The 13,925-nt window shown below is 41.4% G+C and overlaps 1 protein-coding gene across 1 annotated transcript in view; it reads left to right on the top strand.

The window, feature by feature from the left end:
• The window catches only part of CAMK4 (calcium/calmodulin-dependent protein kinase IV), a 175,788-nt gene that overhangs the window by 46,513 nt on the left and 115,350 nt on the right, over positions 1–13,925 (top strand). Inside the window, exons 3-4 of the mRNA XM_010846144.1 lie at positions 8,519–8,581; positions 10,864–10,946. Coding sequence (XP_010844446.1) covers positions 8,519–8,581; positions 10,864–10,946 — 146 coding nt within the window. The remainder of the gene's footprint in view (positions 1–8,518; positions 8,582–10,863; positions 10,947–13,925) is intronic.

Here is a 13,925-nt window from a genome sequence, read left to right as displayed (position 1 = left end):
CTTCAGAATGGACTGGTTGGATCTGCTTGCAGTCCAAGGGACTCTGAAGAGTCTTCTCCAACATCACAGTTCAAAAGCATCAATTCTTCGGCGCTCAGCCTTCTTCACAGTCCAACTCTCACATCCATACATGACTACAGGAAAAACCATAGCCTTGACTAGATGAACCTTTGTTGGCAAAGTAATGTCTCTGCTTTTGAATATGCTATCTAGGTTGGTCATAACTTTCCTTCCAAGGAGTAAGCGTCTTTTAATTTCATGGCTGCAATCACCATCTGCAGTGATTTTGGAGCCCAGAAAAATAAAGTCTGACACTGTTTCCGCTGTTTCCCCATCTATTTCCCATGAAGTGATGGGACCAGATGCCATGATCTTCATTTTCTGAATGTTGAGCTTTAAGCCAACCTTTTCACTTTCCACTTTCACTTTCATCAAGAGGCTTTTTAGTTCCTCTTCACTGTCTGCCATAAGGGTGGTGTCATCTGCATATCTGAGGTTATTGAGATTTCTCCCGGCAATCTTGATTCCAGCTTGTGTTTCTTCCAGTCCAGCGTTTCTCATGATGTACTCTGCATATAAGTTAAGACATATTAAATGAGGGTAACCCCTATGTATTCTTAATGCCAGGGAGAGATACAGAGATGAAATAGGAGAAAAATGAAAGTGAAAGTCACTCAGTTGTGACTCTTTGCAACCCCATGGACTATACAGTCCTTGGAATTCTCTAGGCCAGAATACTGGAGTGAGTACCCCTTCTCCAGAAAGAGGTATGTAAAGTCCTTTCCACTTTATATATCATGTTCTTTTCCCATTTTTCTCTCCCTCTGTTAAATCTGTTTCTAAAGAAAGTCTGGTGTCAGTCAAATCTTCTGTATAAGCTTTGTTCAGCTTGTTATGTCTCCCAGGAATATTTTAAGCCTGCTTCATTCACTGTAAAGTAAAAGCCTGCTCCCTGTGAAAGGGTTTCTAGCATCTGCAAGCAGGAAGGCTCATATTTTAGACTTTAAGAATGAAGGAGAAGAGGTAGCCTCCCTTGGAAGAGCTGCTCTCTTCTGAACCTACATGATGTACAGAGGTTTCACGTTCTGAAAGTCACGTGTCTTTTTTTCTGGGCTGAGGTCCTGAGGGGCATTTTTGTCTAGCATAAATTCAGTTCAGATCCTCAGGATCCTCCTCCATTGGAAAGCTCCGCTTTCCTCCATTTCGTTCTCCCAAATATTGCAGAGAATGCAGAGTAGGAGGCAGCCGTCAGAGAACTACCAAAATACATTGTTTCACAGTTCTCAAAACCAAGCGTATTTGAGCTTTATTAGTTTGTCTTCTCATGCTGATTAGAGCCAGATTGGCATTAGACTAGTCTTGTTAAGTGTGAAATAGGAGATTGGCTCCTCTGCCACTTAGGTCTTCTTTCTGCCCAGCCCCGCCATGTCTGTGGCTCCTCACAGCCCCTACCGCTGAGCCCCCGCCGCTGAGCCCTCACCTCCTCTGCACCGCTGCCCCTTCCATTCTCCTCTGAGTCCAAAGTCATGCTGAAATATCTTGGAGAAGAACATTCAAGGCAAAAGACTATCAAGTGCAAAATGGAAGGGCTCAGAAGTGGAGACGATCTTTGATTCTTCAAAGATCAATTTGATGATCAGTGAGCTACAGTAGATGGCTCAGTGGTAAAGAATCCACCTGCCAGTGCAGGAGATGCAGGAGACATGGGTTCGATCCCTGGGTTAGGAAGATCCCCTGGAGTAGGAAATGGCAACCTACTCCAGTATTCTTGGCTGGAGAATTCCAGGGACAGAGGAGTCTGGTGGGCTATAGTCCAGAGGGTCTCAAAGAGTCCACACGACTAAGCAGCTGAGCACACATGCACCAGCAACAGTCCAAGGGGGTGAACAGTGGGCGAGTCCAGCACAGTGGGCAGGGCCGTGCTGTTACTTGCACCTTCTAAACCTGCTTCTCTCCAGTCTTCACCGTCTCAGTAAATGGCAGTATCATTCTTCACCAGGCAGTCACCCTTCACACTAAGGTAGTCGTGAGATGCCCAGGTTTCTGTTAGATGAAGAAGATAAAGGAATAATCAGACTTGGCCAAAGTTCGGAGATAATAGCTTCATGTAGGAAAACCTCAATATTTTATGTGTCTCACATTTGGTTTATGCATTTCAAGTAGCAAATCTTGGCTTTCAAATCATTGTAGGCTAAAACTGTCATTCTTGACTTTAACAAAGCTCCTGTTGTCAAGTCATTTCACCAAGCATGTTAGTGCCAACATGTACTTGTTGATATGTCTGAAAACAGGATGCTAAATTAAGCAGAAACTGTGCAGAAAAGAGTTGGGAAAAGTTAAAGATATTTTTATGCTTATTTCCCATTAATAATTTGTATTTTGTCTCTTTTCACAAAGAGTCTGAAGAGCACAGTTCTGTACTTCACATCATGTTCTCTGGTCATTGTTAAAACCAAAAATGAGCCTAAAAAGTCAAAGAAATAACAGAGACAAAATAAGACTTATGATCTGCATCCCTGCAAAGAAGATAAGATGAGACTGAGCGTTTTATGTGGAGATGCTGCTTTACTTGACTGACTCCTAGAAGAAGCAGAGCAGGAACCAACTTGTCCAGAGTATTGGGAGTTCCGGAATCTGGATCTCGACCCCGTCTGAGATGGGAGGGTCAAGGCCAGAGATATCTGGGGTGCGGTTACTCCCCTTTTCCAGTTACTTCACCCTTGTGTCTCTATCCATTATGTTCATGTGCAGAAACTGGTGTTCCTTTTTCTTCCTCCTTAATTCTTCAGTACTTTCTTCTTCACTTATTTTTCAATTCTTCCTTCTTTTTTCCCTTAGCCTTCCAAATCCCAGTATAGGAGTATATTTGCTGTGTGTCTCAGTGAAGGGCCCATGTTTGATCAGCTGTTCCGATGGTGGAGCCTCCTCCTCTGATGTTACTCTGGAACTGTACCTCTTACCCATTTCTCTCTCTCCCTCCATGGAGGCGAAAAGCAAAGTTGGGATTTCTTTCAATATTGAGGAATCTTGATTTCCATGAAGTTTTAAAACTGTACAAATGATTTTATGATGATGGAAAGATATATTTCTTTGACTGTTTAAGATAGTTCAGATAGTTCAGTTCAGTTCAGTCATTCAGTCATGTCCAGCTCTTTGCGGTCATCACATGGGGAAGCTAAAACAAGGCTTTGCATGTGCCCAAGCCATCTAAGATTATCAGTGTCACATTGGCAGCTAGTAAATTGCACAAAGAATGTAAATGGAAGAAAAGCTCTTTCTGATGGGCAGTAAAATACAGTAAATTGGGCAAGCAGCTCTGGCCCCACTGCAGTCAGTCTGATTTTCCTGTGATGGATTAACACTCAGAAGTCACCGTGACTGGGCCGAACGCCCTTGGGCCTCCCAGATCCCTTGTGCCAAACTGTCTTCAAACCAGGGAGGGCTGGACTGCCCACCAGCTGCACACACAGAGGCCCACCTAGACACACACTTTAACTTTCTGACTCCTCCAGCCACTTCTAAATCCAAATGAGATATGACACCTGATGAAGAGCAATACGGCATCACGAGTGCCTGCCCGAGACTACAGATGGAACCCAGAGGTATACAGAATTAACGCCTTGGGGCCAAAACTGGCCAGTGGGAAACAGGAGGAAGTTCCTCTCTCCCCACCGTCCCCTGAGCTTCAAGGCGACCACTCCTCTGGGGAAGGACTGTTAGGGAAGGCAGATGGGTGCAGCCGCCCCGTGACCTGTGAGTCCTTGCAGCTCAGTGCAGCAGTGGCTGACCGTGCTCTGTCGTCTCTTACCTCGCTGCACTTCCCTTTTTCCTCACTCTCACTGCTTTGGGGGTGCACATTCCAAATAAAAGCCTGAATGTTAATCCTCACCTTATGTTTGTTCTCTGGGAAGCTAAAGTTAGAATTTTCTTGTGTATTTAATTTTTGTGTATATACGTAATGTGTATTTTTATAATAGAAAATTGTTGGCAATTAAAACCTATCTTTCTCCAAGTTATTTTGTACATAGTGAAGGTATGTTGTGTGGGTTTTCAGATTAAAAACTCAAGAGTGAACCATGATTGGACAAAACTCCTGTATAACAGTGTTGTTGTTGATTTGTTAAAGCCATCTGTGGATGCTTCTGAAAGATGCAAATTATGGGGGCTCTTGAAGCTAATCTCAAGTGGCAGTACTGACTGTTCAGGTAGCTGCCCACTTTTGTGGCTTGCTTGACAGTTGTGTTCTTGGAAACATAGCACTGGCTCTGAATGGCCGTGCCAGCGCTCAGACCCTCTCCTAACCCGCCCTCCTCCTATTCCTGACCGCACTGCGTCCGCACTGCTGTGCACGGGCTGTCTCTGGTGCGAGCGGGCACTGCCCTCTGGCTGTGGTGTGTGGGCCGCTCATCATGGGGGCCTCTCTGGTTGCAGACCCCGGGCTCTGGGCAGGTGGGCTCAGTGGTTGGGGCCGTGGACTCTGCTGCCCTGCAGCACGTGGGGCAGGGGATGAGCCGTACCCCCTGTGCTGGCACCTGGGAAGGCCCTGCCCAGGTGTTTGGAAGGGAAGTCAGAAATGGGAAGGCAGCAATATCATCTGGAACAGGAGACACACTGGGGAGACATCAGGTGAAACGGCTGTCAGGATGCACCCCGTGTGGCCGCCCAGCCGCGGCACCTTCGGGGGAACCACCCCTATGGTTTAGCTGCCTGGGGGCCTCTAGACTGTGTTTTAAAAAGGTGACAAGTGACTCTCAGCTAATCTCTGTGGGAAAGATGTTCTGACCTCGATTGCTTTGTCCTTGGCTTCTCAGCCGTCTGACTGTCTCCTGTCTTGTTTGCTTCTCCCTTTCAGCTTCATTCCTGCTGGATCCCTCAGTTGTCCTCACCTTGGCCTTAGTCCAGGCTTCTCACTCGGTTTACTCTCTGGACTGATGACTTTACACACCCCAGTTTTCTCTAGCTTCCTCTTTCTAGGATTCTTCCTGGCCTCCACTTGAGTCATGACCTGCATTCAGTCTGGGCTGCAGCATTCAGGCGAGCAGGGAGGAGACGGTATTCACATCCTTCTTTCATTTCGATTATTACTACAGTTTTTTTCTAGTTTCTGCTTTCAGATGTGTAATGTTAAGGTTTCTGGAGTAGTGGTTCTCAAACTTGTGGGCTGTAGAAGCCCTTTCTACTCTCTAACTCACTGAGAATCCCAAATAGCTATACACATTTACTGACACAATGGGAAAGAACCCACCTGCAGTGTGGGAGACTCAGGAGATGTGGGTTTGACCCCCTGGAGGAGGAAATGACAACCCACTCCAGTATTCTTGCCTGGAAAATGCATGGATGGAGGAGGCTGGTGGGCTGCAGTCCCCGGGTGACAAAAGAGTCAGACGTGACTGAGCAGCCGAGCACACACACACACATCTACTGTATTAGAGACGGAGAGTCTCTATAAGAGATGAAAGAACTTTAAGTAGTAACTAAAGCTATAAGAGTAATAAATCCAGTTCTAGCATATTTTAACGTAAATAATATTTACAGTGAAAAATAAGTTTATTTTCCAAAAGATAAAAATACTTAGAAGAGTGGCATTATTTTGTAAGTCTCTTTATTATCTGGCTCAATAGAAGACAGTTTAATTCTCAACCGCTTCTGCACTCAATTTGTTTTGTTTCAAGAAAAAAATATCTAGTCTCACCCGGATGTGTAGTTGGAAGAGGGCAAGTCTGTTATACGCCTTGAAAAGAGTCTTGGGGACCCAGAAGGGTCCTCCAACCATACTTTGAGAGCTACTAATCTTAAGTATAGTGGGAAAATAATGACCCTTTGCAAAATTAACTTTAAAGAAAATTAATTCTGAATTAAAAACAAACAACTACATTAGAAGAATGTTATTCCAAATAATCTAATCTGTTATGAATATTTCCAGAGTTTAGGTAATTTTCAAAGAACTAATTTTTGAAGGCATCCCAACATTTAATGTGTTGACATAACATGATAAAACCACCACAGTATTGTAAAATAATTAGCCTCCAATTAAAATAAATTAATTAAAATAAATAGATTTGCTTAAAATTCACATTGGTATTAAAAGATTTTACTATATCATGTGAAAAAAAGTTAAAGGATATCTCTGATACTTATCTGAAATGGATCAAAAATTATGAAAACAAGGAAGAAAACCTTGTATTATGTGAACACTAAATGTGTAATAAGAAAAATAGGTTCGATTGTTAACAAATCTTAATTTAGAGACACATGTTCTGAAACTTTTTTAAACATCACACAGTAATGAAAAGAAATATATATATATATATATATTTGTATTAGTGAGGAAATTCAGTTTGTCCTATGGAGAAGATAGTGATTAAAAAAATCAATATTCATTGGATGAATTCTTCCTGTGTGAGACATCTAAAATCGTCAGACTCAGAAGCAGAGGGCAGGCTTGTGCTTCCTAGGGATGGGTGAGGAGTGGGTGGGGAGTTGTTGCTCAGTGGGTATCAGGTTATACAAGGTCAGTAAGGTCCAGAGAGCTACTCTAAACACAGCGCCTATAGTTAACAGTAAGGTATTGTTCGCTTAAAAATTTGTCAAGAGGGTAGATTTCACATTGAGCATTCTTAACGCCCCCCACACACACAACAAAGGGACATGGGAAACTTCTGGAGGTGATGGATGTATTTATTACCTTGATCATGGTGATGGGAACTTGTGTCCAGATTCACCACATTGTATACATTGATTATGTGTGGGTTTTTGTATATCAATTATGCCTTAGCAAAGCTAGAAAAAATGTTAAATTTTTAAAATAATTAAAAAATTATCATGTATATGGAGATTTTCCTCAATAGCATCTGCAGAGCTGAAATGGAGTGTGAGCCAAGAGCTCTTTGGAAGAAATCTGTCAGTGTCTGCCTGCTTTAGCAATGCCTCTCTCTGTCAGAGATCTCCCATCTGATGCAAGTAGGATGTCTTTTGTTCAATAGCAAATTTTCATGAAATACATGATTTTTTTCACTAGGTAAAAGAACTCGTATAGCATTTTCCTCTAACACCACATCACCCCCAAACCATGCTGTCTACATGCCATGGGTCGGGCTCCCAGGTCACCGAGTGGCCACCAGCAGCCCACACACATCACACTAGCATCGCCTGTGCACACTCAAGCAAGACTTTCTTCACTTTATTTTAACAATAGTGTGACTTTTCATGGCTAATAACTTCAGCCCACTGAGTGATAGCAATATTTTGACTCATAGAAAAATAATTCTCCATTGAACAATGAAATTTTTAAAACAAAACTTGTTTACAGCTTATGTTCTTCTTATGGCATCTTATAGAGGAGTTTTATGCCCAAAATTAGATTATAATCTTCCTCTGAAAAAGATTGTTTTTATCTGTTTTTTTTTTTTCATATGCCTGGCATTGTTTAATAGGAACCTGAGTACATACAAAGCTGTATTAAACCCTTACTATGTGGCATGCATTCATTACATATACATTCACGAGAGGTCCTTGACTCCCCTGGTTCCAAGGAGCACGTTTTCTTTTTTTCAAATGGCTCAGATTTGTAAACTTTCCTCTGCCTGAGATATTTGGAGAATGTGATGAAAGCTGTATACCCTCTTCCATCCCAGAAAACACATAGGTCTGAGGAACTGCTTTATCCAAACCTGTACTCCAGTCTTGCATATAGAGTTGCTATTTCCTTAGACCCCCTACTTTCCTTCAGCTTCCATCACTAGGCATCAAGCAGCTCCAGCTAGTTTCAGTAGAAGAGGAGACTCAGTAGCTTACACAGTGAGAAAGCTCAGAGGGCAGACTCGCTTGTGGGCAACTGAACCCAGTGGGTCACACTGTCAGCAGTACCCACTCTTCCTCTTTAGCAGCGTCGGCTCTGTTTTCAGGGACGTGGTCTCCAAACGGCATCAGTAACAGTCCCTGGTAGTGGCAGACTCCATCCTCTTTTTCTCTCCCAATTTCAGAGGAAAAGAGAACGCTTTGTTGATTATTTGAGTAAAATGTCGGGGGAGGCCTGACTATGATGACTTGATCTGTTGATTCTCTGACTCAGTCACTTTGGCTGGAGAGCGAGTCTTCTGACTGGTCAGGCCGGGTTATACACTCACTTCTGTGGGAAACAAGCAAGTGAAGTGACTGACAGCTCCAATGCGTTTGAATCAAGGCTTTTAAAAGAAAGGAAGAGAAAGAGGAGGAATAGGTTGAGAAGCACTTGTGCCTGAGTGGTGATAGGGATGACTTTTGACAGCAGAGGAGCCACCTAAAGGATCTGATGAGTTGTGACCCTTATTAGCGAGTTCCCTTCATGTCTGAAGCAGAGGGGAAAGACATGCAGCTGGGCAGAAAGGGAAGAAGGTAACATATAAGAAAAAAGCTTAGAAATTCACCTCTGCCATTGACCTGATTCATCCAGGTGGTTATTGCTATTTCTGATTCTCTGCTACAATGAAGAGATTCTAAGGTGGGAGTATCTTTCATTTTCTCTCATTTTGCCTTTTAGGTGGACAAAAAAATCGTAAGAACTGAGATAGGAGTTCTTCTTCGCCTCTCACATCCAAACATTGTAAGTGGTTTTTAGCCTACTATTTCAAATAATCTGCAAAGTAACCGAAAGAGATTTTTGTTCTTTACTGTCCATTCTGATGATAAGAACTCCTTCTTTCACCACTAGTAAGTAGCCACCTTGGCCTAATTCTTGTCCTTATCTGATCTTGTCTTTCAATTCTTTAACTGAATAAATCTTAAGAATAATACCCCTTGAAAGAGTTTCAAAATGGGCAGACCAGCAATATATACCATCATTATTTTCATGCATAAAAGGATAACTGAAATTGGAGAGCTTTTTTTCACTCTAATAAAACACAGGCTTTTTCCTTTTGTGTGCCTATCTTATTAATACGCCGTTGCTGAAAATGCCTGTGAAGAAAATGCTTTGCTTTCCAAAGTCATTTGAGTCTCCTGTGAGAGAGTATTTGCTTCAGAAATAATGCAAAGATTAAAATAAATAACGTGCTTGAATGGGGAAAATAAAACGTGCTCTGAAGCTCTGCTCTAGGCTATATCCAGATAAAGGCACCAAGGGAAAGAAGGGCTGGGGGAAGCTTCCTTAAGCCAGTGAAATGAAAAGAACAAAATCATTTTCTGGGCCATAACTTGTTTTTATAAAGTGAGCCAGTTACTTAAAATATTTTATTCATTTCACTGAGAAATTTGTGGTGTCTCAGAGGATGACCAGCATGCTTCGGCTCAAGGCAAAGTGCTTACAAGTTGTTTATTAGTTAGCAATTCAGTCAGAAAACTTGAATATGCTGGTCTAAACAAATATTTTTCTTACGAGAAATCAGAAGGTAGGCAGTTGTTAGCAAATAGCTCCTCAGTGATGTCATCCAAGACCCATCCATTGGTTCTCCCATCTTTTGTCCTTTTTCCTGATCCCAACTTGGGATCTAACCCACCCCTCCCCCCGCCCCCTGCATTGGAAGCATGGAGTCTCAGCCACTGTGCTGTGTGTGCTTAGTCACAGTCGTGTGTGACTCTGTGACCCCGTGGACTGTAGCCTGCCAGGCTCCTCCAGGGGATCTTTCCAACCCAAGGATCCAACCCAGGTCTTCCTCATTGCAGGCGGATTCTTACCATCTGACCCACCAGGGAAGCCCAAGAATACTGGAGTGGGTAGCCTATCCCTTCTCCAGAGTTTCTTCCCAACCCAGGAATCGAACTGGGTCTCCTGCATTGCAGGCAGGTTCTTTACCAGCTGAGCTCTCAGGGAGGCCCCTTAGCCACTGTACCCCTAGGGGGCTCCCGCTTTCCCGTCTTCAGGGAGCAGCTTTCACCTCCATGTTTCTCCCTCGTGGCCCTAAAATGGCTGCTGTACAGTCTTCACAAGTCTCCAGGTCTGTGTTCAAGGCAGAAGGGAGTGGAAAGGTTTAACCAGCAGAGTCTGATGAGAAGCATAAATGCTTTTCCAAAATTTCCAGTTGCAGAATTCTCTTCAGATTTTACTGGCCAAAGCTGGTCACACAATCACCCTAACCTGCACGAAGACTGGAAAATTAAGGACCTGGGTTATCATAAATGGCTTAGATTAACCATAATCCATAATTTGAGACTAGGTACCTTGCTTCCCTAAACAAGAGTTCTGTTTGCAGTAAAGTAGGGAGAGAAGGGCTTTGGGTAAGCAATTAACAAAATTTGCCATATACAGTCACCACTTTACATTATCTATCTTATTTCTTTCAAAGAGAAGTCAATATGAAATTTTCCTCAAATATATATGCCAGTCCTGGTCACTTGATTCTCAGAAGGAAAGTATCCAAAATTGGATGGATTATCTGAATATCATGAAAACCCTGTTATGATCAGTCAAATCACTATCTCTGTTACTTTTCTGAGTGTTCTTTTATCTACCAGCAACTCTTTAGCTGTTAAGGGATTCCCTTTCTGTGCTGATAGAATTTAACCTGGTCCATTCTGTCTCAGACCCCTAATTGAAGTCCTGTTCTGAGAAAAAGAAACATTCGCATCTCTACCAGTCATGATGGTTTCAAATGGTTTAGGAAGTTTTGTTTGCCTCTGGTTTGTTTTTTTTAATTCAGTTGAAATTCAAACATTTGGATGATTTGGCAAAATTTAGGAAGCACTTCTAGGGCAGCTATCTTTAGCTATCAAAAGGGGAAATATAAAAGTTCAAAAGGATCTTTGAACACATGAGGTCACTGATAAAAAACAACCAGAGAGTGACAGATGACTGCCTGCGACTAGAATAAGGAGCTGTCGTAACCATAGTTTTAACGATTTCCTAAGGATGAAGATAAAAAATTTGTGATTTTTTATATCTTTTCCCAGATAAAACTTAAAGAAATATTTGAAACCCCTACAGAAATCAGTCTGGTCTTAGAACTCGTCACAGGAGGAGAGCTGTTTGACAGGTGAGTGGGTCCTGGAAGTGTAGCTACAGTACAGTTTTGCATCCAATCACAAAAAAATAACTGAAGGGAAATTTCTCCTGAAATTCTTCATAATGACATGTTATACCGGTTAATAACTTCTACTAAGATAAATATTTGATAAGATGTGGGTAAATGAAAATTTGGGATGCTTAGTGAATGAAAAAAAAACATTGTGCTATTTACTTTTGCAAACATCTACTTTCTACATACAAAACAATTTCTAAAGTCATACTAAATCTAAGCTCAACAGTAAGATTCAAGAGGATATTTTGTGAGAAAGTATTTGATGAAAATTATAGATAGTTAAGCATGTATTATAATAGTATTCTTTGTTACGATCCAAAGCTCATGAAAATCGATTCTCTCCAAATGATTGTTTCTGGGCCTACTTTCTTTATAGGCTCTTTAAAGAGTTCCAAGTTGCAGAGAAAAATATGTTCTATTATATCCAATTATAGCCAATTTTAGTTGTCTGTTCATACATTCATCACTCAAAGCAGAGCTTTGAGGGTGCAGGGAGTATGTCTGGAAATCTGGTAGAGCATAATACAGACACGTTATTTGTGCAAGTTTTAAGTTTGTGCATGCTTTAAGTTTCCATAGCTCTCCCACCCTCCTCGTCTTCTCAGAATTCCCTCTTTGCCCTGATGTGGTCTTGGGAGCTCTTTGCTGTGCTGATCAGGGTAACTAAACAAAAATTAATTTGGAAGAAGACAAAGGAACTGAGTAGGCTTATATTAGAAATGGTAAGAAACTGCAGTTTCTGTGATGTAAACATCTTATTGGTTGAAGAATGGGTGAAGAGATATGTGGACTGAAGACAGAAGAGAGGGTGAGGACCACTGATGTAGCCTGAACGCCTGGAGCACAGTAAATTCTCAGTAAATAGTTGCTTCATGGGTGAGTGCGTGAGCAGCTGCTGCAGTGAGTGGCCTCAGAGGAGAAAGATGCCTAGGGGAAGCAGGCTTAGAATGTGCTGGAGAAAGGCATGCCCTCCCTTCCCCCGTCCCCAGCTCCACCCAGTTAAATTTGCTGCCTCTTCAAGAGCTTGCAGAAGTCTTCAAAGTTGTCACTTTGAAGACTGAAAGTAGTTGTTCAGTCACTAAGTCCTGTCCAACTCTTTATGACCCCACAGAGCCCACCAGGCTCCTTTGTCCATGGGATTCTCCGGGCAAGAATACTGGAGTGGGTTGCCATTTCCTTCTCCAGGGGATCTTCCTAATGCAGGGTTCCAACCATGTCTCCTGCATTGGCAGGCAGGTTCTTTACCACTGAACCACCTGGGAAGCTCCATTTTCAAAGGTCTGTCTGCTTTTAATGTTACACAGTGCAGATTTTGACCTTCAGATCGGAAGGAGCAAAATGGCCTTGATTGGAGCCACATATATATCTTCAACAGATAGATAATTTTGTTCAGATGTATATTAAAGTTTCCTTAGAACAGGTTATGTGAATAACCAGATTTTAAAAATTATAGCATTTACACTGTGTTCATTCTTTATAGATAAATGAATCACCTGAGATACGTAAGCATAGGTAGCCTCAACATATACTTATTGTGGGATTTGGTTCATAGCCAATTGGACTCATGTTGTAAATCCTGACTTAAGGAACAAATGACTGACTCAAAGTGGTTTGCTTAACTTCTCCGAACCTCAGAACAAATTTGAAGCTGTTGTGTGATGCTAAGGAAGCCAGGACACTCTGATCTGCTCTAAGGACAGCTTTGTCTTAAAACCATTGCATTCCCTTGTGCTTAGTCAAGACTCCTCTGGACTAGTTCCTTTGAATGTTGCCTAAATTTGTCCATAGTTGTCCTTTTTCAGCGCTTCTTAGCTTACTCTTTCATGGACATATTCCTTCTTCAGGTACATTAATAGGGTCAGATTATAGTTAGATCCTGCTGGCTCTGGAGTCGTGAAGTCTCCCTAAGGAAGACTGACACATTTCTCTGCTAATTGTGGTCTACCAGAGAAAAACCTCCCATTCTTTGTAAATAATTCCAGGACAGGAATTTTCACAATTAAGTAAATAGTATTTGCTCTGTACCTTCTTACCTCTGTTTCAGTCATTTTGGAAATAGGAGTCTCTTTTCCCTTCTCCCCAGCCTTTCTGGGTCTCTCATCTTGTAGTCAAGTTGATTTTTATGGGATAGAATTAATTCAGCTATAGATAAGAATGAAAAACTAAATGTCAATAAATTTCATTTATAATGATAAATATTCAAATTTAGCAGAGGACATCTAAAGAATGGTAGACAGCCAGTAAAGCACTCAACTAACTACTCTATGAACTCTTAGTGGTTGTAGATGATAGACTTTTCCCCCGAAAATGTTGTCCACATGTCTGTTGCCATATCTGAGATAAATGTGGTTTCTCCATTAAGTTACTTAATCCTACAGTTATCTTTAAATTTGGGTCAAACTGAAAATATATCCTGCATTATTATCCACTTACTGCTTGCTTTCCTGAGAGATCAAAATCATAATATGGTCTCTTTTTCCTGTACTTAGGTCAAAACCCAAATTTATTTAATTGTAATAACATAAATTCATTCCTGGTCTAATGATGACTCTAATAATATATAATGAATGAACTAATGGAGCAATTGATGAAGAGATAATTATGTTAGCCCATTATTGTCAAATGGTGTATGACTATATTTTATTAGCAAAAGATCTATGTTGCTGCTAAAAACCTAAACCTGATAAGTATAAATGAAATCTGCTATTTTCATGTAGCATATGAATAGTAAATTGCAAGGGACAATGGATTACAGTTTTTGGAATAAAATCAGTGATATTTTGTGCCCAAGGAAATTCCCCCCAAAAATCTGCACAAAATTACAATATCATGAAAAAAATCTCCACAACATTTTCTTCTCCATCTTTCTCAATCTAGTTACAATTCTTATAAATTTATTGAACTTTTCAAGTGGATAAGGTATGAGATAACTTA

Source organism: Bison bison, unplaced genomic scaffold (assembly GCF_000754665.1).
Source record: "Bison bison bison isolate TAMUID 2011002044 unplaced genomic scaffold, Bison_UMD1.0 scf7180017864231, whole genome shotgun sequence".
NCBI lineage: Eukaryota > Metazoa > Chordata > Mammalia > Artiodactyla > Bovidae > Bison > Bison bison.
Note: the sequence above shows the minus strand (reverse complement) of the source record. Positions and strands in the feature narration are given on the sequence as shown.